At 38.9% G+C, this 27,221-nt stretch overlaps 1 protein-coding gene across 1 annotated transcript; it reads left to right on the plus strand.

Moving 5' to 3' along the window:
* Positions 1-263: 263 nt before the first annotated feature.
* On the plus strand, positions 264-27,221 carry FADS1 (fatty acid desaturase 1). The gene is made up of 12 exons (XM_053720467.1): positions 264-1,717; positions 4,000-4,110; positions 10,031-10,228; positions 13,869-13,970; positions 14,179-14,307; positions 15,570-15,630; positions 15,748-15,824; positions 18,395-18,492; positions 21,958-22,054; positions 22,164-22,243; positions 23,755-23,880; positions 26,244-27,221. The coding sequence occupies exons 1-12, from the start codon at positions 1,544-1,546 to the stop codon at positions 26,293-26,295; spliced, it is 1,305 nt and encodes a 434-aa protein (XP_053576442.1). The 5' UTR covers positions 264-1,543; the 3' UTR covers positions 26,296-27,221.

Raw genomic sequence — 27,221 nt, forward strand, 5'->3', positions numbered from 1 at the left:
ATGCAACTTGTTATTAAACTCTGCACCTCACACCACCTGTCACACTTTAGCTGTTACAGATATAAACGCTGCTGTCTTCTTCTCCTTTGATAATTCACACCGCTGCGGATTGGCTTTCTCCAGATATAAATTCTTTGCAACCTAACCAATCAGGGTTGGAGGTGTCACTTACAGAGTCGGCTGACTTGACTGGCATCTTTTATAGCCAATAGTGATACAAATGCGGCCTAAAGGGGCGGGCAATGCGGCCGCAGTCCAAGAGCGGCTGGTGCTGAACTCCAGAGAGAAAGAGTGGGTGAGGAGGCTGCTGCGCCGGGTACAACGCGAGCATACTGCGGGATGCTAAGTAGAGGCAGCCGATAGGCTAGTGCAGGGCTTGGTGTACCGCGCAGTAACAGGGAATAGCGGAGACAAAGGAAATGCTGGCGCTGGGCACACTGATGTTGCTATATATAGTACTATAGATTAGTGTGCATTGTATAGGGGCTTTATCCTGCATTAACTGTAACATCTGTATAAAGAGCGAGTGTATTGAAGGTGCTTATATGAGTTGTAGGCTAATATATTTATCTATAAGATATGAAGAAGGTTGTATACTGAAGGCATATAAAAGGGAGAGTATATACTGAAGACAAAAAAGGGTGGGGAAGTATACTGAAGGTGCATACACGAGTTATAAGCTGAAGTAGTATATAGGGAGCAGGTTGTATACTGAAGGCATATAAGAGGGAGAGTATATACTGAAGACAAATAAGGGGGAGAGTATACTGAAGGTGCATATACGAGTTGTAAGCTGAAGTAGTATATAGGGAGCAGGTTGTATACTGAAGGCATATAAGGGGGAGAGTATACTGAAGGTGCATATACGAGTTATAAGCTGAAGTAGTATATAGGGAGCAGGTTGTAAACTGAAGGCATATAAGGGGGAGAGTATATACTGAAGACAAATAAGGGGGAGAGTATACTGAAGGTGCATATACGAGTTGTAAGCTGAAGTAGTATATAGGGAGCAGGTTGTATACTGAAGGCATATTAGGGGGAGAGTATACTGAAGGTGCATATACGAGTTATAAGCTGAAGTAGTATATAGGGAGCAGGTTGTAAACTGAAGGCATATAAGGGGGAGAGTATATACTGAAGACAAATAAGGGGGAGAGTATACTGAAGGTGCATATACGAGTTGTAAGCTAAAAGCATATATATATTTATCTATAGGAGGGTTAAGCTCAAGTAGTATATAGGAAGCATATTGTATACAAAGGCATATAAGGTGCAGAGTGCAGGTATATTAGAGTATGCTGAAGGTGCATATATGAGTTGTAGGCTAATAACACATTTATCTATAGTGGGTTAAGCTCAAGAAGTATATAGGGAGGAGGTTGTATACTGAAAGCACATATAGCTGGGAGAGTATAGGTATATCAGGGTTTATACTGAGTTATATGCTGTTGTACATAGGGAGAGGCTTGTACACTGAGTATATAAGGGACAGAGTGCAGCTATATTAGGGAGTGTATACTGAGGTCCCTATACAGGTGCAGATATGGGCTCTTCAGGGGACCTCGCACATTTCACCTGGGAAGAAGTTCAGCGCCGCTGCACACATGAGGAACGGTGGCTGGTCATTAACCGCAAGGTGTACGACATAACCCGATTCCGCCTGATACATCCCGGAGGACCACGTGTCATCAGTCACTATGCAGGACAGGATGCCACGGTGAGAGAAATTTTAGGCAAAGATAGAGTGCAATGCCTACCCATGCTATAGGTAGCAGCTACTGACAGACTTGCATTTATAGGGTACTGGTTTATAGCAAGTGCCAAAGTAAAACAGGGTTAAAGGAACAGGAAACCCCATATTTTTCTTTTATGATTTGGATAGAACAGACAATTTTAAACAACTTTCCAATTTACTTCTATTATCAAATTTAATTTATTATCGTCTTATCCTTTGCTGAAGGAACAGCATTGCACTACTCGCAGCTAGTTGAACACATCTAATTAGCCAATCACAAAAGACAAATGTGTTCAGGCACCAATCAGCAGCTAGCTCCCACTAGTGTAAGATATGTGCATATTTATTTATTTTCAACAAGGGATACCAAAAGAATGAAGCACATTTGGAAATAGAAGTGAATTTAAAAGTGTCTTAAAATGGCCTGCTCTATCTGAATCATGCAATTTATTTTTTGTAATTTTGACTTTCCTATCCATTTAATGCAACTGGTATCACATCCTTTACCAGAGCAGACCGCATACTGTAAGAGCAGGCTGCATACTGTAAGAGCAGACCGCATACTGTAAGAGCAGGCTGCATACTGTAAGAGCAGACCGCATACTGTAAGAGCAGGCTGCATACTGTAAGAGCAGGCTGCATACTGTAAGAGCAAACCGCATACTGTAAGAGCAGACCGCATACTGTAAGAGCAGACCGCATACTGTAAGAGCAGGCTGCATACTGTAAGAGCAGACCGCATACTGTAAGAGCAGGCTGCATACTGTAAGAGCAGGCTGCATACTGTAAGAGCTGTTGATTGGTGCCTGCATATATATATATATATATATATATATATATATATATATATATATATATATATATATATATATATCGATTGTGATTGGCTCACCCATGTGTTCACTTAGAAACCAGCAGTGCATTGCTGCTCCTTCAACAAATGATACCAAGAGAATGAAACAGATTAGATAATAGAAGTGAATTAGAAAGTTGTTTCAAATTGTATTCTCTATCTGAATCATGAAAGAAAGATTTTGGGTTTCATTTCCCTTTAAGGTTCTGCCATATGTGCATTTGTGTCACCAGTCAGCCACCGTCATATCTGTCTTCTGCTGTTAGATGAGAGGTACTCTCTGTGCTCCCAGCCTTTGTTAAAGGGACAGTCTAGTATAAATTAAACTTTCATTATTCAGATAGGACTTTTAATTTTAATTGACTTTCCAATTTACTTTTATCATCAAATTTGCTTTTTTCTCTTGGTATTCTTAGTTTAAACTAAACCTAGGTAGGCTCATATGCTAATTTCTAAGCCTTTGAGGGCTGCCTCTTATCACATGCTTTTTAAATCTCTTTTCAACACAAAGAGACAGAAAGTACACATGGGCTATATAGATAACACTGTGTTCAGGCACAGAAAGTTATTTAAGATCTAGCACAATACAATGCTAAATTTAAGACAATAGATAATAAACAGTCACAGTCATGTGATCAGGGGGCTGGAAGAAGGTTCCTAGATACAAGGTAATCACAGAGGTAAAAAGTGTATTAATATAACTGTATTGGTTGTGCAAAACTGGGGAATGGGTAATAAGGGATTATCTATCTTTTAAAACAATAACAATTCTATGGTTGACTGTCCCTTTAATCTGACTCACTGTCATTTCCTCTGTGGTGCTCTATCCCGAGCCCCTATAATAACAGTGTACATCTGTGGCTGACTGCATACGTACTGTAATGATATCAATATAAATAGAATGTTAGACATATACAGTTTTAGGCTCCTGTGCTGGTTGTAGTTATTACATAGTTTTGTATGAAATGCAGTGTACTCTGTGTACTTCTTTATAACATAAATATCCAGCTAGTGCGCACAGTGCCTGTCAGGTGTCAGACGTACTTTCCAAGGGCTACTCATGTCCATTCTCCAGGATTGGTGCAGCTTTGTGGTCCCACTGCCTGTACCCACTCCCCCTCCATTACCATCTCCTCCTCTTCATCCCACAAGGGAGGGGCTAATGTGTTCTGCATACCACACAGCATCCTGCACTGATTAACCCCTGCTGTACCAAAACAAAAGGGTTTGGAGTGAATGAAAGAGTTGTTGGTGCAGAGGACATGTAGATTTGGGAGAGGGGTATCATTTGAACTCTTTAAATAAACATATTTACATCCTTACAATATTTCACTTCTGCTGAATAGTACTTTACCTACATTGGATCATTTATACTTTTTCCTGTCTAACCTGCAGTATCTGTGTTTCCCAGGACCCCTTCACCGCGTTCCACATAGATAAGGAGCTTGTCCATAAGCGGCTAAAGTGTCTGCTGATCGGGGAACTAGCTCCAGACGAGCCCAGTGTTGAACCCTGCAAAGATGTGAGTCTAAGTACTAATACAAAGCATGCATGGCTTTCCTTATGTGCTGCTCCCTCTGGGGTTGATCAATGTGATTTACTTTCAAACCATATGAAAATAGAAACATAGATTTTGGTTGCAAATAGGACCCACAGGAACCTGTGTTGACTGCCCATAGATATCTGAGATGTGACGTTAAACTGAAAATGTAACCCCCTAACCTGAATTGGCTACATACTACACTGTGATTGTTTGAGCAGCACACAAAGTTTTTTACAGCTTGCACTAATTGGCCACAATCAAGGAATATAATTTCAGCACACCAACATTATTTAAATTGTTTACTACTGCATTGCAAAACTGTCCAATGAGCTAATAGTGTGACAGTTTCAAATGCTTATAAAACATTTTCGGCCAGATTACGAGTTTTGCGTTATGAGTGGCTCGGTAATAAGTTGCAAGTTATTTCCACCACTCACCTTTAATAACGCTGCTATTACAGGTTTGCAAAAACCCAGCGTTAGCAGGCAATATGGCAGCGTTGAGCTCCTTACCGCACACAAATACCAGCTACTTTGAGCTGGTTTTACGTGCTCGTGCACGATTTCCCCATAGACATCAATGGGGAGAGCCGGCTAAAAAAAAGACTAACACCTGCAATAAAGGAGCGTAAAGCTCTGTAACACAGCCCCATTGGTTCATATGGGGAAACAAAATTTATGTTTACACCTAACATAAACCCCGAGTCTAAACACCCCTAATCTGCCACCCTTGACATCGCTGACACCTACATTACACTTATTACCCCTAATCTGCCGCCCCAACATCGCCGCCATCTACCTACACTTATTAACCCCTAGTCTGCCGCCCCAATGTCGCCTCCTCCTACCTACACTTATTAACCCCTAATCTATCACCCCCAATGTCGCGGCCACCTACATAAATTTAATAACCCCTAATCTGCCGCCCCCAACGTCGCCGCCACCTACATAAATTAATTAACCCCTAATCTGCCGCCCCAATGTCGCCGCCACCTACATAAATTTATTAACCCCTAATCTGCCGCCCCCAACGTCGCCACCGCCACTATACTAACGTTATTAACCCCTAAACCTCTGGCTTCCCACATCACTAACACTAAATAAATATATTAACCCCTAAACCCATGTCTAACCCTAACACCCCTAACTTTAATATAATAAAAATTAATGTAAATAAAAATGACTATCACTAACTAAATAATTCCTATTTAAAACTAAATACTTACCTATAAAATAAACCCTAAGCTTGCTACAATATAACTAATAGTTATATTGTATCTAGTTTAGGTTTTATTTCTATTTCACAGCTAAGTTTGTATTTATTTTAACTAGGTAGACTAGTTAGTAAATATTTATTAACTATTTGCTATCTAGTTAAAATAAATACAAATTTACCTGTAAAATAAAACCTAACCTGCCTCACACTAACACCTAACATTACACTAAAATTAAATAAATTACATTAATTAAATACAATTAACTAAATTACAAAAAAAAAGAAACACTAAATTACACAAAATAAAAAAGAAATTATCAAATATTTCAACTAATTACACCTAATCTTATAGCCCTATCAAAATAAAAAGCCCCCCCCCCAAATAAAAAAACCCCTATCCTACAATAAACTGCCAATAGCGCTTAAAAGGGCCTTTTGCGGGGCATTGCCCCAAGGAAATCAGCTCTTTTACCTGTAATAAAGAAATACAAACAATCCCCTAACAGTAAAACCCACCACCCACACAACCAAACCCCCCAAATAAAATCCAATCTAAAAAACCTAAGCTCCCCATTGCCCTGAAAAGGGCATTTGGATGGGAATTGCCCTTAAAAGGGTATTTAGCTCTTTTTCTGTGCCCAAACCCTAATCTAAAAATAAAACCCACCCAATAAACCCTTAATAAAACCTAACACTAACCCCCGAAGATCCACTTACAGTTTTTGAAGACCGTACATCCATCCTCATCAAGCCGGGAGAAGTCTTCATCCAAGCGGCAAGAAGTCCTCAACGAAGCCGGGAGAAGTCTTCATCTAAGCGGCAAGAAGTTGTCCTCCAGGTGGGCAGAAGTCTTCATCCAGACGGCATCTTCTATCTTCATCCTTCCGACGCGGAGCGGCTCCTTCTTCAAGACATCCGGCGCGGAGCATCCTCTTCTTTCGATTCCTCTTGAAGAATGAATGTTCCTTTAAATGACGTCATCCAAGATGGCGTCCCTTGTATTCCGATTGGCTAATAGAATTCTATCAGCCAATCGGAATTAAAGGGTAAAAAATCCTATTGGCTGATGCAATCAGCCAATAGGATTAAGCTTCAGTTTACACCTAACACCCTAACATAAACCCCGAATCTAAACACCGCTAATCTGCCGCCCCCGACATCGCCGACACCTACATTACACTTATTACCCCTAATCTGCCGCCCCGACATCGCCGCCATCTACCTACACTTATTAACCCCTAGTCTGTTGCCCCAATGTCGCCACCTCCTACCTACACTTATTAACCCCTAATCTATCACCCCCAATGTCCATGCCACCTACATAAATTTTATAACCCCTAATCTGCTGCCCCCAACGTCGCCGCCACCTACATAAATTAATTAACCCCTAATCTGCCGCCCCAATGTCACCACCACCTACATAAATGTATTAACCCCTAATCTGCCGCCCCCAACGTCGCCACCGCCACTATACTAAAGTTATTAACCCCTAAACCTCTGGCTTCCCACATCACTAACACTAAATAAATATATTAACCCCTAAATCCATGTCTAACCCTAACACCCCTAACTTTAATATAATAAGAATTAATCTAAATAAAAATGACAATCACTAACTAAATAATTCCTATTTAAAACTAAATACTTACCTATAAAATAAACCCTAAGCTTGCTACAATATAACTAATAGCTAAGTTTGTATTTATTTTAACTAGGTAGACTGGTTAGTAAATAGTTATTAACTATTTGCTATCTAGTTAAAATAAATACAAATTTACCTGTAAAATAAAACCTAACCTGCCTCACACTAACACCTAACATTACACTAAAATTAAATAAATTACATTAATTAAATACAATTAACTAAATTACAAAAAAAAGAAACACTAAATTACACAAAATAAAAAAGAAATTACCAAATATTTAAACTAATTACACCTAATCTTATAGCCCTATCAAAATAAAAAAGCGCCCCCCCCCCCCAAAATAAAAAACCCTAGCCTACACTAAACTGCCAATAGCGCTTTAAAGGGCCTTTTGCGGGGCATTGCCCCAAAGAAATCGGCTCTTTTACCTGTAATAAAAAAATACAAACAACCCCCTAACAGTAAAACCCATCACCCACACAACCAAACCCCCCAAATAAAATCCTATCTAAAAAACCTAAGCTCCCCATTGCCCTGAAAAGGGCATTTGGATGGGCATTGCCCTTAAAAGGGCATTTAGCTCTTTTTCTGTGCCCAAACCCTAATCTAAAAATAAAACCCACCCAATAAACCCTTAATAAAACCTAACACTAACCCCCGAAGATCAGCCAATAGGATTGAGCTTCAGTCCTATTGGCTGATTGCATCAGCCAATAGGATTTTTTACCCTTTAATTCCGATTGGCTGATAGAATTCTATCAGCCAATCTGAATTCAAGGGACGCCATCTTGGATGACGTCATTTAAAGGAACCTTCATTCTTCAAGAGGAATCGAAAGAAGAGGATGCTCCACGCCAGATGTCTTGAAGATGGAGCCGCTCCGCGTCGGAAGGATGAAGATAAAAGATGCCGCCTGGATGAAGACTTCTGCCCGCCTGGAGGACGACTTCTTGCCGCTTGGATGAAGACTTCTCCCGGCTTCGTTGAGGACTTCTTGCCGCTTGGATGAAGACTTCTCCCGGCTTCGTTGAGGATGGATGTCCGGTCTTCAAAAACTGTAAGTGGATCTTCAGGGGTTAGTGTTAAGTTTTTTTAAGGGTTTATTGGGTGTGTTTTATTTTTAGATTAGAGATTTTGGGCAATTTAAAAGAGCTAAATGCCCTTTTAAGGGCAATGCCCATCAAAATGCCCTTTCAGGGCAATGGGGAGCGTTGTTTTTTTTGGGGGGGGGGTTGGTTGTGTGGGTGGTGGGTTTTACTGTTGGGGTGTTGTTTGTATTTTTTTTATTACAGGTAAAAGAGCTGATTTCTTTGGGGCAATGCCTTGCAAAAGGCCCTTTTAAGGGCCATTGGCAGTTTACTGTAGGCTAGGGATTTTTTTATTTTGGGGGGGCTTTTTTATTTTGATAGGGCTATTAGATTAGGTGTAATTAGTTTAAATATTTGATAAAAAAAATTATTTTGTGTAATTTAGTGTTTATTATTTTCTGTAATTTAGATAAATGTATTTTGTTAATTTAATTTATTTAATTTTAGTGTAATGTTAGGTTTTAGTGTAAGACAGGTTAGGTTTTATTTTACAGGTAAATTTGTATTTATTTTAACTAGGTAGCTAGTAAATAGTTAATAACTATTTACTAACTAGTCTACCTAGTTAAAATAAATACAAACTTGCCTGTAAAATAAAAATAAAACCTAAGCTAGATACAATGTAACTATTAGTTATATTGTAGCTAGCTTAGGGTTTATTTTACAGGTAAGTATTTAGTCTTAAATAGGAATTATTTAGTTATTAATAGTAGGTTTTATTTAGATTTATTTTAGTTATATTAAAGTTAGGGGTGTTAGGGTTAGACTTAGGGTTAGGTTTAGGGGTTAATATATATATTTAGTGTTAGTGATGTGGGAGGCCAGAGGTTTAGGGGTTAATAACTTTAGTATAGTGGCGGCGACATAGGGGGCAGCAGATTAGGGGTTAATAATATTTAACTAGTATTTGCGATGCAGGAGTATGGCGGTTTAGGGGTTAATATGTTTATTATAGTGGCGACGATGTCCGGAGTGGCAGATTAGAGGTTAATAATTTTATTTTAGTGTTTGCGATGCGGGAGGGCCTCGGTTTAGGGGTTAATAGGTAGTTTATGGGTGTTAGTGTACTTTGTAACACTTTAGTTATGAGTTTTATGGTACAGCTTTGTAACGTAAAACCCATAACTGCTGACTTTCAGATTACGGTACGGATCTTGTAGTTATGGGTTGTACCGCTCACTTTTTGGCCGGACAGGCAAACTCGTAATACCGGCGCTGTGGAAGTCCCATTGAAAAAGGACTTTTTAAAAAGTGCGGTAGTTACGTTGTGTGACGGCCAAAAAAGTGTGCGGTACAGCTATACCTACAAGACTCGTAATAGCAGCGGTAGTGAAAAAGCAGCGTTATGAGGCTTTTTCACTCATAACGCAAAACTCGTAATCTAGCCGTTTGTTTGTATAGTGCAGATCAGTGCTTAAAAGGATACTAAACCTAAAATTTGTTCTTTAATGATTCAGACAGAGCATACCATTTTGAGCAACTTTCTAATTTACTTATATTATCAATTTTTCTTTGTTCTCTTGCTATCTTTATTTAAAAAAAAGCAGGAATGTAAAGCTTAGGAGCCGGCCCATTTTAGGTTCAGTACCCTGGATAGTGCTTGCTTATTGGTGGATACATTTAAGCCACCAATAAAATAAGCAAGCATGACCCAGGTTCTGAGGCAAAAAATAGCTGGCTCCTAAACTTTACATTTAGATTTGATAATAGGAATAAATTAGAAAGTTGCTTAAAATTGCTGCTCTATTTGAATCATTAAATAAAAATGTGGGTTTAGTATCCCTTTAATTGCTATATATATATTGTCTATTTAATTAGCCCACCGAATAGATAGGTATGTATCTCTACCACTCCTGCTGGTAGGTTGTGCCATGTATAAATTACACTTTCTGTAAAAATGTACGTTTGCAAATGTGTGTCCTCATGCAGTGACGTTTCCTCTACCCACAGGCTGCTATGGTGCAAGATTTCCGTGATCTTCGCTCCACTGTTGAAAAGATGGGTCTCCTTACCCCGAACAAGCTTTTCTTCTTCGGTGCTCTTATGCACATCTTGGTGCTGGACGTTCTCGCATGGGCTACTCTGCGCTACTGTGGAACCTCACTCATCCCATTCTTGGTCACTTTAGTCTTGCTGGGCACTGTGCAGGTATCGTAAGATCCCACTGCAGACATGTCACACAGTGATTAATGAATATCTAGTCATGAAGTAGAATAAATGTTTTCATGATGCGGAAGTTTCCTGTAATCATAACCAATGCTGTGGCATTCTTGGTAGGCAGTGTTTTGCCAATTTCATATTATTAAAACTTTTGGATTTCAAAACTTTTAAAAAATGTAACTCATTTAATACTGTGCTAGATTTTCTCTAAAATAACATAGCTGAATATTACAAGTTGCACAAAATACATCAACATCACACTGAAAAGTACAGTTACATTCATAATAACACATCTCATAAATTGTAATAAAAAGTTATAAAGGCTCAAGATATGAGGTCTCAGGTGTAAGAAAAAAAGGCATGCAAAGGGCTTTAACATAGAGATACATAAATATACATGTCTAAATATTTATATGTATGTATATATATGTGTGTGTGTACATATGTATTTATATGTGCATATATGTATTTACAGACATATATACACATATAAACACATAAATACGTATACATGTCTAAATATTTATATGTATGTATATATATGTGTATATATGTATTTATATGTGCATATATGTATTTACAGACATATATAAACACATAAATACGTATACATATATAGACATAAGTGCATATGTTCTTCACATAGGGGAATATGTTCTAAGTATTTATAAATAGATATTCTTATATATATCAGTATATATCTATACCTATATATAATCATGTATGTATATATATACTGTATATACAGGGAGTGCAGAATTATTAGGCAAATGAGTATTTTGACCACATCATCCTCTTTATGCATGTTGTCTTACTCCAAGCTGTATAGGCTCGAAAGCCTACTACCAATTAAGCATATTAGGTGATGTGCATCTCTGTAATGAGAAGGGGTGTGGTCTAATGACATCAACACCCTATATCAGGTGTGCATAATTATTAGGCAACTTCCTTTCCTTTGGCAAAATGGGTCAAAAGAAGGACTTGACAGGCTCAGAAAAGTAAAAAATAGTGAGATATCTTGCAGAGGGATGCAGCACTCTTAAAATTGCAAAGCTTCTGAAGCGTGATCATCGAACAATCAAGCGTTTCATTCAAAATAGTCAACAGGGTCGCAAGAAGCGTGTGGAAAAACCAAGGCGCAAAATAACTGCCCATGAACTGAGAAAAGTCAAGCGTGCAGCTGCCAAGATGCCACTTGCCACCAGTTTGGCCATATTTCAGAGCTGCAACATCACTGGAGTGCCCAAAAGCACAAGGTGTGCAATACTCAGAGACATGGCCAAGGTAAGAAAGGCTGAAAGACGACCACCACTGAACAAGACACACAAGCTGAAACGTCAAGACTGGGCCAAGAAATATCTCAAGACTGATTTTTCTAAGGTTTTATGGACTGATGAAATGAGAGTGAGTCTTGATGGGCCCGTGGCTGGATTGGTAAAGGGCAGAGAGCTCCAGTCCGACTCAGACGCCAGCAAGGTGGAGGTGGAGTACTGGTTTGGGCTGGTATCATCAAAGATGAGCTTGTGGGGCCTTTTCGGGTTGAGGATGGAGTCAAGCTCAACTCCCAGTCCTACTGCCAGTTTCTGGAAGACACCTTCTTCAAGCAGTGGTACAGGAAGAAGTCTGCATCCTTCAAGAAAAACATGATTTTCATGCAGGACAATGCTCCATCACACGCGTCCAAGTACTCCACAGCGTGGCTGGCAAGAAAGGGTATAAAAGAAGAAAATCTAATGACATGGCCTCCTTGTTCACCTGATCTGAACCCCATTGAGAACCTGTGGTCCATCATCAAATGTGAGATTTACAAGGAGGGAAAACAGTACACCTCTCTGAACAGTGTCTGGGAGGCTGTGGTTGCTGCTGCACGCAATGTTGATGGTGAACAGATCAAAACACTGACAGAATCCATGGATGGCAGGCTTTTGAGTGTCCTTGCAATGAAAGGTGGCTATATTGGTCACTGATTTGTTTTTGTTTTGTTTTTGAATGTCAGAAATGTATATTTGTGAATGTTGAGATGTTATATTGGTTTCACTGGTAAAAATAAATAATTGAAATGGGTATATATTTGTTTTTTGTTAAGTTGCCTAATAATTATGCACAGTAATAGTCACCTGCACACACAGATATCCCCCTAAAATAGCTATAACTAAAAACAAACTAAAAACTACTTCCAAACCTATTCAGCTTTGATATTAATGAGTTTTTTGGGTTCATTGAGAACATGGTTGTTGTTCAATAATAAAATTAATCCTCAAAAATACAACTTGCCTAATAATTCTGCACTCCCTGTATATATATATATATATATATATATATATATATATATATATATATATATATATATATATATATATATATATATAAAAATATATATATATTTTACTAAAAAACATCATATATATACAGTGTATATATATATATATAATTATTTATGAATAAATAGAAAATATTCTTCTATGTGAAGAACATTTGAATGTGAAATATACATATTTCATGTTGGGATAGCAGGCGAGTAAGGGTGTTTTTTTCCCTTTTTTTCTGGCTCCATTGAAGTTGATGGGAGAATACGATAACGCTGTCTCTATATTCTAACTTTGGCTTTTTGCACATGTTTGGTAAACAGATGCGTTCGAGTCTGATACCGGAAGCATTATTTTCGGTTATAAAAGTATCACATACACATGTGTAAATGGAAGTGGAGTGAAAAACTTCTTACTTTCAATATGTAATATGCACAGTACCCGACGTGCACAAAAAGTCAAGTGCAGTTAGTGCAAGCGGTAGCGATAAATAGCGATCCACTCGTAATCTAGCCCTTCTATGGGTGCGCGCAGTACAATTCATGTCGGATATCACTCAGGCGCTAAGCAGAGGATGTGCTAAGCACATTGTGCGTAAGTAGTAGAGTCTACCATGTAGTTGTGTTCTATACTATTAATAATAATAGTTTACTTCAGGTCTTAAAAAGCTACATTTTACAGCAGGATTTTGGATTGCGCTCGAGCACAATGCGCAAGCTAATAGTATCCCCTGCACTATTTATTAAAAGTACAGGGTGCGATAAAAACGTTTTGGCTGTAGAAAGATGCTTTGGTTCAAATATGTAATAATCCCCTTGTAACACCAGGTTGTGCATTATTTGTTGTGTGAGGTTGTGCAAAAAATAATGTTTCCTGTGCTACTGATTGTGCTCCACTTGTAATCTAGCCCTTCACACCAATTCATCCTTCCTCTATGTTTATCCTTAGTGCTGTCTTCTGTTTGCTATTTGCTGGCTCTTTATGTCCCTCTATTAACCCCCTCTATTCCTCGAAGGTTCTTGATTCCACCATATTTATTTTTTATTGGCGAATTCTCCTGGAAGTCTTGTTCCCTTGTTGCTTGTTTGTTTGACAGGTTGGATGCTATCAAGGGTACTCTCTGTATTGGATTTTCATGTGTACTCACTTTCACCACTAGATTGGGTGAACTTGCTCACTCTTTCCCTTGTTTTACCTTGTTTGAGCCACCACTCATTACTTTTTCTCAGGCCATCTCTTTCTTCCAGACTCACATTATCTCATCTCTCTTGCTCTCTCCTAAGCTCAGTCATTCCCTTGCTCATAGGCTGCTTCTGTTTCAGGCTCAGGCTGGGTGGCTGCAACATGATTTCGGACACTTGTCAGTTTTTAGCCAATCGAAATGGAATCATCTGGTGCATAAATTTGTGATTGGACACTTGAAGGTAAGAAACTAGAGAACACCTAGACTGATCTCATACATATGATTTTATGCAATACCTGTAACTTGTATTTCCCCTCAACCTACACTTGTGCTTCTTTATATTCTCCTTTCTTGCTCCCTCTCAATTGCTCTTATCTAATGTAATTCTTGATGTAACAGCTGTTATCTACTTCTGCTTTATCTGCTCTAATCCTATGATTCTCCTCCAGGGCGCCCCTGCTAGCTGGTGGAACCATCTTCATTTCCAGCATCATGCAAAACCAAACTGCTTTCGCAAGGACCCAGACATTAACATGCATCCCCTCTTCTTTGCACTGGGCAAGAAGCTGTCTGTGGAGGTCAGTGCACGGATAAGTGACAGATAAGTGGATCATTTGACAGGCACTAAACTTGCGCTCAAAGGGACACCAGTGGTCATTTCGAAAATTATCTTTAATTAATTAAAGTGGGTGTACAATGGTAGAGATATGCTGTCTATTTTGTTTTTGTACTGTCTGTTAGGGCCCCAGAGGTTAGAGCCAGTCAAATTGCAGGGTTAAAAATCCCGCCCACTAGGAACTCTGTACCTAAATTTTTGCTGTATAAGTTGTCTATTTAGTCATATAACTCTGCTCTCTGCTGCAGTAGTATTTTTCATATTACATTGATAACTATTTTGTTTGTATGTTGAACAGATTTCTTATTTTATATCTTATAAATTACAAACTTTTATCACTGCTCTTTTTAAAGGGATATTTACAGAAGTGTATACTTTTGTCTGTGTTCTGCTTATTTATTTTTTGTCCTTGATACATAAGACATTTCTGTTGAAGGTCACTGTATTGCGCACTGGTTGAGGATCTGTGTATTTAATGATCAAGGACAGATGGTGCTGTGGCGTTTTCTCTATATAATAAATAAATTATTGCTAACAGGACAGATGGAATTAAAGTTTCGCAACTTCATTTTAAATGCAGACAAATAACAACTAAGAAACCTGAAAAGTTAATTCCCCACAATGTTGAAAGGGACATTAAAGTCAGAATTAAACTTACATAATTCTAAGTGTAACATTATAACAGTGTTATACGGATAGTGCTCAAGACATGTGCACACTTGAGCATACCTAGGTATGCTCTGAAATAAATGATACCAAGAGAAAGAACTAAATTTGATGATAGAAGTTTTCATTATTTCCGTGCTCTAACTTAAGTATGCAAATTTAATTATGACATTCATTTTCCTTAAATTATGTGCAGTGACAACTTTGTAATATATTTTAATGTTCTATTGTATTTATTTGTAATTTCAACTGCCCCTCATGAGGCTGAAGTGTATTCTTCATGGTGTTCAGCACTGACCCTGCAACATGACGCACAATTATTGCTTGATTAGAGCAGTAGCTCATTTATAACTGCGCCTAGTTGGGCACAGCAAAGAAGGGAGGTTAAGCAGCACTCAGTACTTTTCAAGAAATGTGTCACTGGACTGCAAAACTTGCAAATTTGTTAACAAAATGCTTTTAAAACCATTTTTTATAAACACTATAAAATACTTTATTTTTATTATTTTTTATGTACAAGGAATATGACATTCTTTCTCTGCTTTGTTCTTCTCATAGCTTGGAGTAAAAAAGAAAAAATACATGCCGTATAATCATCAGCATAAATATTTCTTTCTAAGTGAGTATATATCATAAATCATCTTCTATAAAATGAATTTATATGACTTTACACTGCAAGCTCTGTGTGTGTTGTAAACAGGCACAAACTATACTTAACATCTTCTGTCTCCTGCAGTTGGTCCCCCTGCGCTGATCCCTGTTTATTTCCAGTGGTACATTTTTTACTTTGCTGTTCAGCGTAAGAAGTGGGTGGTAAGTACATAGCCGGTAACATGCAGTGATCAGGAACATTGTGTGAGAGTGAGATAGTTACTATAAGTACATAGCCGGCAGCATGCAGTGATCAGGAACATTGTGTGTGAGAGTGAGATAGTTACTATAAGTACATAGCCGGCAGCATGCAGTGATCAGGAACATTGTGTGAGAGTGAGATAGTTACTATAAGTACATAGCCGGCAGCATGCAGTGATCAGGAACATTGTGTGAGAGTGAGATAGTTACTATAAGTACATAGCCGGTAGCATGCAGTGATCAGGAACATTGTGTGAGAGTGATACAGTGTTACTATAAGTACATAGCCGGCAGCATGCAGTGATCAGGAACATTGTGTGAGAGTGATACAGTGTTACTATAAGTACATAGCCGGCAGCATGCAGTGATCAGGAACATTGTGTGAGAGTGAGATAGTTACTATAAGTACATAGCCGGTAGCATGCAGTGATCAGGAACATTGTGTGAGAGTGAGATAGTTACTATAAGTACATAGCCGGCAGCATGCAGTGATCAGGAACATTGTGTGTGAGAGTGAGATAGTTACTATAAGTACATAGCCGGCAGCATGCAGTGATCAGGAACATTGTGTGAGAGTGAGAGTGTTACTATAAGTACATAGCCGGCAGCATGCAGTGATCAGGAACATTGTGTGAGAGTGAGATAGTTACTATAAGTACATAGCCGGCAGCATGCAGTGATCAGGAACATTGTGTGAGAGTGATATAGTTACTATAAGTACATAGTCGGCAGCATGCAGTGATCAGGAACATTGTGTGAGAGTGATACAGTGTTACTATAAGTACATAGCCGGCAGCATGCAGTGATCAGGAACATTGTGTGAGAGTGATATAGTGTTACTATAAGTACATAGCCGGCAGTATGCAGTGATCAGGAACATTGTGTGAGAGTGAGAGAGTTACTATAAGTACATAGCCGGCAGCATGCAGTGATCAGGGACATTGTGTGAGAGTGAGATAGTTACTATAAGTACATAGCCGGCAGCATGCAGTGATCAGGAACATTGTGTGAGAGTGAGAGAGTTACTATAAGTACATAGCCGGCAGCATGCAGTGATCAGGAACATTGTGTGAGAGTGAGATAGTTACTATAAGTACATAGCCGGCAGCATGCAGTGATCAGGAACATTGTGTGTGAGAGTGAGATAGTTACTATAAGTACATAGCCGGCAGCATGCAGTGATCAGGAACATTGTGTGAGAGTGAGAGAGTTACTATAAGTACATAGCCGGCAGCATGCAGTGATCAGGGACATTGTGTGAGAGTGAGATAGTTACTATAAGTACATAGCCGGCAGCATGCAGTGATCAGGACCATTGTGTGTGAGAGTGAGATAGTTACTATAAGTACATAGCCGGCAGCATGCAGTGATCAGGAACATTGTGTGAGAGTGAGATAGTTACTATAAGTACATAGCCGGCAGCATGCAGTGATCAGGAACATTGTGTGTGAGTGAGAGAGTTACTGTAAGTACATAACCGGCAGCATGCAGTGATCAGGAACATTGTGTGAGAGTGAGATACTTACTATAAGTACATAGCCAGCAGCATGCAGTGATCAGGAACATTGTGTGAGAGTGAGAGAGTTACTATAAGTACATAGCCGGCAGCATGCAGTGATCAGGAACATTGTGTGAGAGCAATACAGTGTTACTATAAGTACATAGCTGGCAGCATGCAGTTACTATAAGTACATAGCCGGCAGTGCAGTGATCAGGAACATTGTGTGAGAGCGATACAGTGTTACTATAAGTACATAGCCGGCAGCATGCAGTGATCAGGAACATTGTGTGAGAGTGAGATAGTTACTATAAGTTCATAGCCGGCAGCATGCAGTGATCAGGAACATTGTGTGAGAGCAATACAGTGTTACTATAAGTACATAGCCGGCAGAATGCAGTGATCAGGAACATTGTGTGAGAGTGATACAGTGTTGCTATAAGTACATAGCCTGCAGCATGCAGTGATCAGGAACATTGTGTGAGAGTGATACAGTGTTACTATAAGTACATAGCCGGCGGCGTAGTGTTCAGGAGCATTGTGTGAGAGCGATACAGTGTTACTATAAGTACATAGCCAGGCAGCATGCAGTGATCAGGAACATTGTGTGAGAGTGATACAGTGTTACTATAAGTACATAGCCGGCAGCATGCAGTGATCAGGAACATTGTGTGAGAGTGAGATAGTTACTATAAGTTCATAGCCGGCAGCATGCAGTGATCAGGAACATTGTGTGTGAGAGTGAGATAGTTACTATAAGTACATAGCCGGCAGCATGCAGTGATCAGGAACATTGTGTGAGAGTGAGATAGTTACTATAAGTTCATAGCCGGCAGCATGCAGTGATCAGGAACATTGTGTGAGAGCAATACAGTGTTACTATAAGTACATAGCCAGGCAGCATGCAGTGATCAGGAGCATTGTGTGAGAGCGATACAGTGTTACTATAAGTACATAGCTAGCATTGTGCAGTGATCAGGAATACTGTGTGAGAATGAGTGTTAAAATGTATCCCTCATCCTCTTTCCCACAGGACCTGGCCTGGATGATATCTTTCTACGTGAGGTTTGCTATGTGTTACATTCCCCTGCTGGGGGTCAGTGGAACTGTCATTATGTTCTTCTTAGTTAGGTAAGAACTTCCTGTTCTGTGGAAGATGAAGAACACAGAGTAAAGGGGCGTTAATTAAAAAAAGTACCTAAAAATATAAAAACAGTGCAACTGCAATTCAAGTAAATGCGTAGAGGCTTTATTTCCTTGTGAGCTTCATAACTCAGACTACATAAATCAGAGCTTGTTATTAAAGGGTCAGTCAACATCAATATTGTTATTGTTTAAAAATATACTTTACTACCTATTCCCCATTATACAAACAACATTGTTGTATTAATAAACTTTATAACATTTAAACCTCTAAATTTCTCTGTTTCTAAGCCACTACAGACAGTCTCTTTTCACATGTTTTTTTTTATTAGCTTTTCACATCAGGAGACTGCTAGTTCATGTGAGCCATATAGATAAGATTGTGCTCATGCCCATGGGTTGTGGATGACACTGCACTAATTAGCTAAAATGCCAAAGTCAATAGATGATAAATAAATAGCCATGTGATCAGGGGGCTGTCAAAGACGCTTAGATACAAGGTAATAATCACAGAGGTAAAAAGTATATTAATGTAACCATGTTGGCTGTACAAAACTGGGGAATGAGTAATAAAGGGATTATCTTTTAAACAATAACACTTTTGGAGTTTCCTGTCCCTTTAAGTCTACCGCAGCTGTGTAAGGAAAGTGTGAGATAGAAGTATTTGTTCCAGGATTTGAATGTGCCAATATCAAGGAGGCTGCTACAGTGGAACCCCATGAGTTGATAAATGATTTTCAATCTTATTATTAGGTGCATATGTAATGCACTGATTTTATATTTTGAATAAAGTTTATTTAAATGTGAGTTGCGCTCTGTATTTATATATATTTAGGTACGCTTTTGTGTGGAAACCCTGTTGGATAGTTTCTTTAACCCCTTAGTGACCAGACCATTTTACAATTTTGTTACCGGGTCTGTTTTTACATTTCTGCGGTGTTTGTGTTTAGCTGTAATTTTCCTCTTACTTATTTACTGTACCCACACATATTATATACCATTTTTCTCGCCATTAAATGGACCTTCTAAAGATACCATTATTTTTATCATATCATATAATTTACTATAAAAAAAGTATAAAATATGATGAAAAAATTAAAAATGTTCTTTGCTTTTTTTTGCAAGTTATAGGTAAATAAATACAAGTAGCACTAGTTACATTGTAACACTGATATCTGTCAGGAATCCCTAAATAACCGTTCACATGTATATATTTTTTTAGTAGACAACCGAAAGTATTGATCTAGGCCCATTTTGGTATATTTCGTGCCACCATTTCACCGCCAAATGCGATCAAATAAAAAAAGTTAACTTTTTCACAAACTTTAGGTTTCTCACTGAAATTATTTACAAACAGCTTGTGCAATTATGGCACAAATGGTTGTAAATGCTTTTCTGGGATCCCCTTTGTTCAGAAATAGCAGACATATATGACTTTGGCATTGCTTTTTGGTAATTAGAAGGCCGCTAAATGCCGCTGCGCACCACACTTGTATTATGCCCAGCAGTGAAGATGTTAATTAGGTAGCTTGTAGGGTTAATTTTAGCTTTAGTGTAGCGATCAGCCTCCCACCTGACACATCCCACCCCCGATCCCTCCCTGCCCCCTTTTAAACAGCTCTCTTCCCTCTGCCACCCCACAATTGTCACCTCCATCTTAAAGGGACAGTATACACTCATTTTCATATAACTGCATGTAATAGACACTACTATAAAGAATAAGATGCACAGATACTGATATAAACTGTTTAAAAACTTACTTAGAAGCTGTCAGTTTGGCTCTTTTGAAAAGGTAGCTGGAAAGCCCACTGCAAGTGGCAAATAAGACCCCCCCCCTCCCCCTTCTTTTACATATGAAAAGACCCTTTACACAAACAGCAGCAAGCTGGAGAAGGTAGCTGACCGTATTCGCATAAAACTTTGGGGCTTGGTTAGGAGTCTGAAAATCAGAGCAATGTTATTTAAAAATAAGCAAAACTATACATTTATTTTAAAAAAAAACTTCATGGGCTATATAAATAGATCATCTACAAAACATTTATGCAAAGAAAAAATGAGTGTATAATGTCCCTTTAAGTACTGGCAGAAAGTCTGCCAGTACTAAAATAAAAGGCTTTTTTTATATATATTTTTTTTTTAATATATACTGTATATATTCTGCAGTGTAGGATCCCCCCTTAGCCCCAAACCTCCCTGATCCCCCCAAACAGCTCTCTAACCCTCCCCCTCTACCTATTTGCTGCCATCTTGGGTACTGGCAGCTGGCAGCCAGTACCCAGTTTGCTAAAAATTAGGCTTTTTTTTTTTTATATATAAAAAAAATTAAACTATTTATTCTGTGGTGTAGCTGCACCCCCTGAATACCCTCCCCCCCTCCCAGATCCCTTTCCCAACAATTATCCCCCCCTCTCCCTCCTTCCCATTCACTAAACATTTGTCATAGTGTAGCGGTCCCACCCTCTCCAGCCCCCTCACGCTCGCTCCAGCCCCCTCAGGTCCATTCCCGGACCTATCATGAGCGGTCACCAGACCTCCTCTATCGATGGGCCGCCCAACCGCCTCCCTCCTATCCCTCCTACGCCACCAACGATCAGCACCATCTCTGGCTGATGCAGAGAGGGCCACAGAGTGGCCCTCTCTGCATTGGTTGCTTAGCAAAGGGTATTGCACGATGCCTCAATATCGAGGCATCGCTGCAATACCCTGAAAGCGACTGGATATCGCTTCCAGCGCTTGAAACCCCTGAGGCATACCAGGCGCGTCCTTGGTCGTTAACAACCATTTTTTGTAGGACGTACCTGGTACAGCCTCTGTCATTAAGGGGTTAACAGCTCTGTATTACACACATCCGTGTTTGTGCACTCTCTAATTTATTGCCTGTTTTATAGCTGTCTCTATTTTTTCTCAGCAGTAGAAATAGATAAAGGGAAAACCTAGATTCCAGTCCCCATGGCTTTATAGAAACTAAACCTTTACATCTATATCTACTATATTTATACAACTAATATAATTTATAAAAAAAATACATGACATTCTCTTACAGGCTAATCTTTGCTTTGAATACATAATTATATCCTGTATTTATGTACTTTGTACAGTCCCTTTATTAACCCCTTCCCGCCATTGAAATGTTCTGTTCCGTCCTAACTGGGCTGGGCTTTAGCGCCGTTATGATGGCATGGAACGTCTTAGCCTTTTGGCTGTCGTCAAACAATAACTGCTTCGTATATGATATCGCTGGCTGGGGGTGTGCCTATCATAAGCACTCCTGACCCAATACCATCATTGAAATCACGTGATCACAGGAACAATGGCGTGATTTACATTTTTTACTCATTTAGACAAATAAGTCCCGGCAGGAAGTGGTTAAGAAATAGAGATCCGTCTGTTAATATTGATAATTCTGTAAGAGATTCCTGAGCAGCAGCTGGATATTTGTTTTATTTTTTTCAGATTTATAGAAAGTAACTGGTTTGTGTGGGTCACACAGATGAATCACATTCCAATGAACATTGACTATGACCAGAACAAGGAATGGCTGTCTACACAGGTGCGTCATTTTATGTTCTCCTTGTGGTGTCTGGTATATATTGTGCTGACCAATCACACACCACACTTATAGCTGTTACCTGACCCCCCCATCTCTCTCTCTCCATCAGCTGTTGGCAACTTGTAATGTAGATCAGTCCTTGTTTAACGACTGGTTCAGCGGACACCTGAATTTCCAGATTGAACACCAGTGAGTAATCCAATTTAGATGCATTCTCCTCTTTCAATTCGTAAAAAAATAGTTTGAAACTTTATGTAGGAAGTAGAACTTATCTAGCAAATATACAGGAGAGCCGTGATTCTGCACACTGAGAGCCTAGGGGAAAACAAGAACATAAAACAAGCACTAAAGAAATAGGACACTAGTGGCTTCTTTTGGATGCTGAGTTAAAGAGCCAGGGGCTATGCTTATTACTGAATGCAGAGTAGTGACGGTTCATGCCAATTTCCCAGCTTTTGTGTTGGTATTGGTCCCACCTCTTCTGGTGTTGTTGTTTGGGTTCAATGCCGTGCTTGATGTTTGACTGTGTCTGGTTAGTAAGTAACAGGAAGAACATTTCTTGAAATACTGGGGACCACTTTTGTGCAAGGCCTAGGGGATCATAGAACAAATCTCAAACCTGGCAGCTCGGGCATAGATAACTGTGGTTATTCACGCCTGATGTAGCTCTTTTTTACAACACTAGTAATTTGCAACAGTATTATTTACAATTGAGTTGGTTCATTATGGGAGCAGAATAAAGCTTTACATAGTTCAGTTTAATCTTCTCTGCATAATCATACATTACGTCCAGTTTTAATAGGTTAACTGATTTTTTTTTATTATTCACTAATTGAGCTAGAAGAACCTTTGACGTTAAAGGGACACTGAACCCAATTTTTTTCTTTCGTGATTCAGATACAGCATGAAATTTTAAGCAACTTTCTATTTTAGTAAATGCTGATTGGTGGCTGCACATAGATGCCTTGTGTGACTGGCTCAACGATGTGCATTGCTATTTCTTCAACAAAGGATATCTAAAGAATAAAGCAAATTAGATAATAGAAGTAAATTGGAATGTTGTTACAAATTGTATTCTCTACCTAAATCATGAAATAATTTTTTTTTTGGTTTAGTGTCCCTTTAAGGATGTGAATTAAGGTGTATATGCATGCTTAAAAGGGACACTGAACCCAAATATTTTCTTTCGTGATTCAGATAGAGCATGAAATTTTAAGCAACTTTCTATTTTACTCCTATTATCAAATATTCTTCATTCTCTTGGTATCTTTGAAAAGCAAGAATGTAAGTTTAGATGCCGGCTCATTTTTGGTGAACAACCTCGGATGTTCTTGCTGATTGGTGGATAAATTCACCCACCAATAAACAAGTGCTGTCCAGTATACTGAAACAAAAATGGGCTCCTTAGCTTAGATGCCTTCTTTTTTAAATAAAGATAGCAAGGGAACGAAGAAAAATTGATAATAGGAGTAAATTAGAAAGTTGCTTAAAATTGTTGCTCTATCTGAATCATGAAAGAAAGACATTGGGTTCAGTGTCCCTTTAATGTAATCTTACACCCCCCATCAGCAAGCATCAGAACAGGAAATACAAATAGACCCTGAAAAAGAATTGAAAGTAAAAAACAAATTTAGCAATTTTAATGTCTTTATAAATGCGTATAATTGTGTTGCTTCACTGTCTAATCTCTCTTCATACAGTTTGTTCCCTACTATGCCACGGCACAATTATTGTAAGGTGGCATCACTGGTCCGATCTCTTTGTAAGAAATATGGAGTTGAGTATCAGTCTAAACCACTGTTTACCGCGTTTGCTGACATTGTAGAGTAAGTGGTATTTTCCTTGCTTATATTAATTTTCTTTAGTGCCATTTATCACTGTTGCTTCGTCCTTCCCTCTGTGTAATTCTACTTTTTTTCTTAATTTTCTGGTAACTTGAGTGCATTTCCACTCCAACATTCACAGGGGAAGCCCTCATGAAATTCTGTATAAAAAAGGGGCTGTCCCTGCGAATTGCGAGCTGTCTCCCATAGAAATAATGAGAGCTATTACACGTTGTATTTTGTACTTAGAAGCACAACTTTTTATGTGTTTTTTTATGCATCCAATATACAAAAGTTATGATTTACACTGTGCATATTTAATATGATTTATTACTGTGTAATTTGCATACAAATTTTACATTTTTGATAATAGGTGAACAATCTTGTAATGATTTTTGATGCACCTTAAAAATAGTTTTTTTTCCCTGTGGGGATATTTGTGTGAAAGGTTCAATTATTCATTTTGTATGAATTTGAAATTATGATTTTTATTGCGCACTTTTGTAATGTCTGCATCTCCTTCTCATACGAAAATGCAGTATACGCCTCTTATCGAGACACCCTGTGGCTTTTTAGAATTCCAGCAGGAAAATAGAAGTACTGGTGAACATTGTTATAGAATCTCACCAACCCAGAGACCGTTATAGAATCTCACCAACCCAGAGACCTTTATAGAATCTCACCAACCCTGAGACCGTTATAGAATCTCACCAACCCAGAGACCTTTATAGAATCTTACCAACCCAGAGACCTTTATAGAATCTTACCAACCCAGAGACCTTTATAGAATCTCACCAACCCAGAGACCTTTATAGAATCTCACCAACCCAGAGAACTTTATAGAATCGGGCCCTCAGTGAGACCTTTATAGAATCGGGCCCTCAGTGAGACCTTTAAAGAATCGGGCCCTCAGTGAGACCTTTATAGAATCGTGCCCTCAGTGAGACCTTTATAGAATCGGGCCCTCAGTGAGACCTTTATAGAATCGGGCCGTCAGTGAGACCTTTATAGAATCGGGCCCTCAGTAAGACCTTTATTGTATCGGGCTCTCAGGGCTCGATGATTAAAAGCTCCCTGGGCTGGCGAGATTATTAAAGAATGCTCGCCAGTCCTATTTCCCTGGTAGAATGATCTAAAGCCATTTTTTACCCTGAAAACAGGGTGTCTCGCTAAGGGGCGTATACTGCATTTCCATATGAAAAATGCACGATAAAATTCGTATTTTAAACATCATAAAAAAACAAATATTTGACCCAATCACACAAAAATAAGCAGGGAAAAATTGTATTGTTAAGGTGCATCAAAAATCGTAACAAAATTCTTCACCAAAAATCATATTTTAACAAAAAACATAAAATTTGTGTGTAATTTACACAGGAATAAATCTAATTAAATAGGCACAGCGTAAATCGTAATTTTAGTGCACTGAATGTGCAAAAATCACACAGAAATTTGTACTTATAAATACAAAATGCAAAGCATAATTGTTTTTTTTTTCGTAAAATGGGCTGAACATGGGCGTTCCATGGCCGTATATGACAATGTCTCTCTAATCCCAGCGTAATTCTATAAAGATTTTCTCACTGCAGATCTCAAAGTTTTTTCTCGATAACTAAAATGTGGTGAGCTTTTCTCAAAACACTCAATATACTTATAATCCTAATAGAAAAACACATATATAAGAAAATATAGGCGAATGTAAGATGCTCTATGCAGAAAGCAGAATAATGTGAGTTATATTGGCTGCATGATTTTAATTTTAAAGTGCTCCCCTGCTCTCTGATAACTTCGCTCTAAGGAGCAAAGTGTCCCTATCCAGCGAGCTCCAATACTTTCAATAGGAGCCATCTCGCCACTCGCAGGGCCTTCCCCTTTTTTACGATCATTCCACTGGGACAGCCCTGCAAGAGTCTGTGAGAAAAAGTAGCTTTGAGCAGGCGATGTTTACATCATCAAGCCCTCAGTGAGAACTTTATAGAATCGGGCCCTCAGTAAGACCTTTATAGAATCGGGCCCTCAGTGAGACCTTTATAGAATGGGGCCCTCAGTGAGACCTTTATAGAATGGGGCCCTCAGTGAGACCTTTATAGAATCGGGCCCTCAGTGAGACCTTTATAGAATGGGGCCCTCAGTGAGAGCTGAAGCCAAACCTAGATATATTCCTCTATAATAGTTTGGCATGACTAAGAACAGCAGCATTCATGTATATTCCTGGCCTTGTGTATTAATCAGGTCACGTGTCTCTCTAAACTCTGAGCTATCTGTAGCCCTCAAGGTGTGAGATGAAACGTGTGGGTCAGCAGCTTGTTGTCTTTTTATTATCTTGCCTGCTCTCTGCACATCTGACTTAACCGTTTGTTTTTCAGGTCCCTCAGGGAATCGGGTGAGCTCTGGTTAGATGCGTATCTGCACAAATAACACCCAGGATGCTGCTCACGGGACTCTGAGGAATCATTGCTCTTGACCTGGGGCGGAAAGAGGGTCAGAAGCTGGATCAGGGGGGCGATATTTAAAATAGTCTGTTGGGAATTGTTATGTATTAGGACTGTTTAAACCCATCAGAGCTGAGTGAGAACCAGTGAGTATCTGTAGCCAAATGTATGTTCTTATTGTAAACTTCAAGAGGGGACAGGTCTCTAAACAACAGGAAGAAATTGTTTTCTTATATAGATGTAGCTCTAAGTATTTATACAGCACTTAAATCAAAATGAGATGCTAACATGACGACAACAGTGACATCTAGTGGGCTGGTCTAGAGCGCCACCTGGTGGATCAAAGCATTATCTGGCACAGAAAATTCAAGATGTTGCATACTGTACACGTTTAAATTTAGAGAAGGCTAAACAAATATATCTCTTTAAATAAAGTCTTGGAGAGGTCCTACAGTAGACCAAAGCTGAAGCATTCCTTTGCTAAAGACTTCCAAGGCCTGCAACCTAACCTGCCATCCCACATCTGGTCTTCTTTGGCGAGACTAAAGCGCATTCCAAGACAATGCCCGTTCCTAATCCTCACACTATGCTGCAGAAGATAGAATGTTGGTTTAGTTTTCCAGCAAGTGTCAGAGAACAGCCTTAGTACTGTACTGCTGCATTATGGGTAAGCGCACCTCTGCAACTGCACTGCTGGGTGCTATTCACTTGCCCCTACTGACTGACCTTATTTTGCCTTTTGTGTGTTTAGAAATCAAGATAATCATCAGTTTAGGTCCTTGGTGTTTACATTGAATACCTACAAGACCTTGTCTCCCTGTTCACTAATCTGACTAATTACCCAATGATTGTATATGAGAATTTGTTCTATGTTTATATTTTATTGTAAAATCTAATAAACTGATTTCTCAA

This window comes from Bombina bombina, chromosome 7 (assembly GCF_027579735.1).
Source record: "Bombina bombina isolate aBomBom1 chromosome 7, aBomBom1.pri, whole genome shotgun sequence".
In the NCBI taxonomy this organism is placed as follows: domain Eukaryota; kingdom Metazoa; phylum Chordata; class Amphibia; order Anura; family Bombinatoridae; genus Bombina; species Bombina bombina.

What these genes read in the sequence shown, in the direction of transcription:
- FADS1 (XM_053720467.1), top strand. Translation starts at nt 1,544, where the DNA reads ATGGGCTCTTCAGGGGACCTCGCACATTTCACCTGGGAAGAAGTTCAG. An exon ending in TTCAGCGTAAGAAGTGGGTG is followed by an intron (nt 15,825 to 18,394) that starts GTAAGTACATAG and finishes TCTTTCCCACAG; the next exon opens with GACCTGGCCTGGATGATATC. An exon ending in AGGAATGGCTGTCTACACAG is followed by an intron (nt 22,055 to 22,163) that starts GTGCGTCATTTT and finishes TCTCTCCATCAG; the next exon opens with CTGTTGGCAACTTGTAATGT.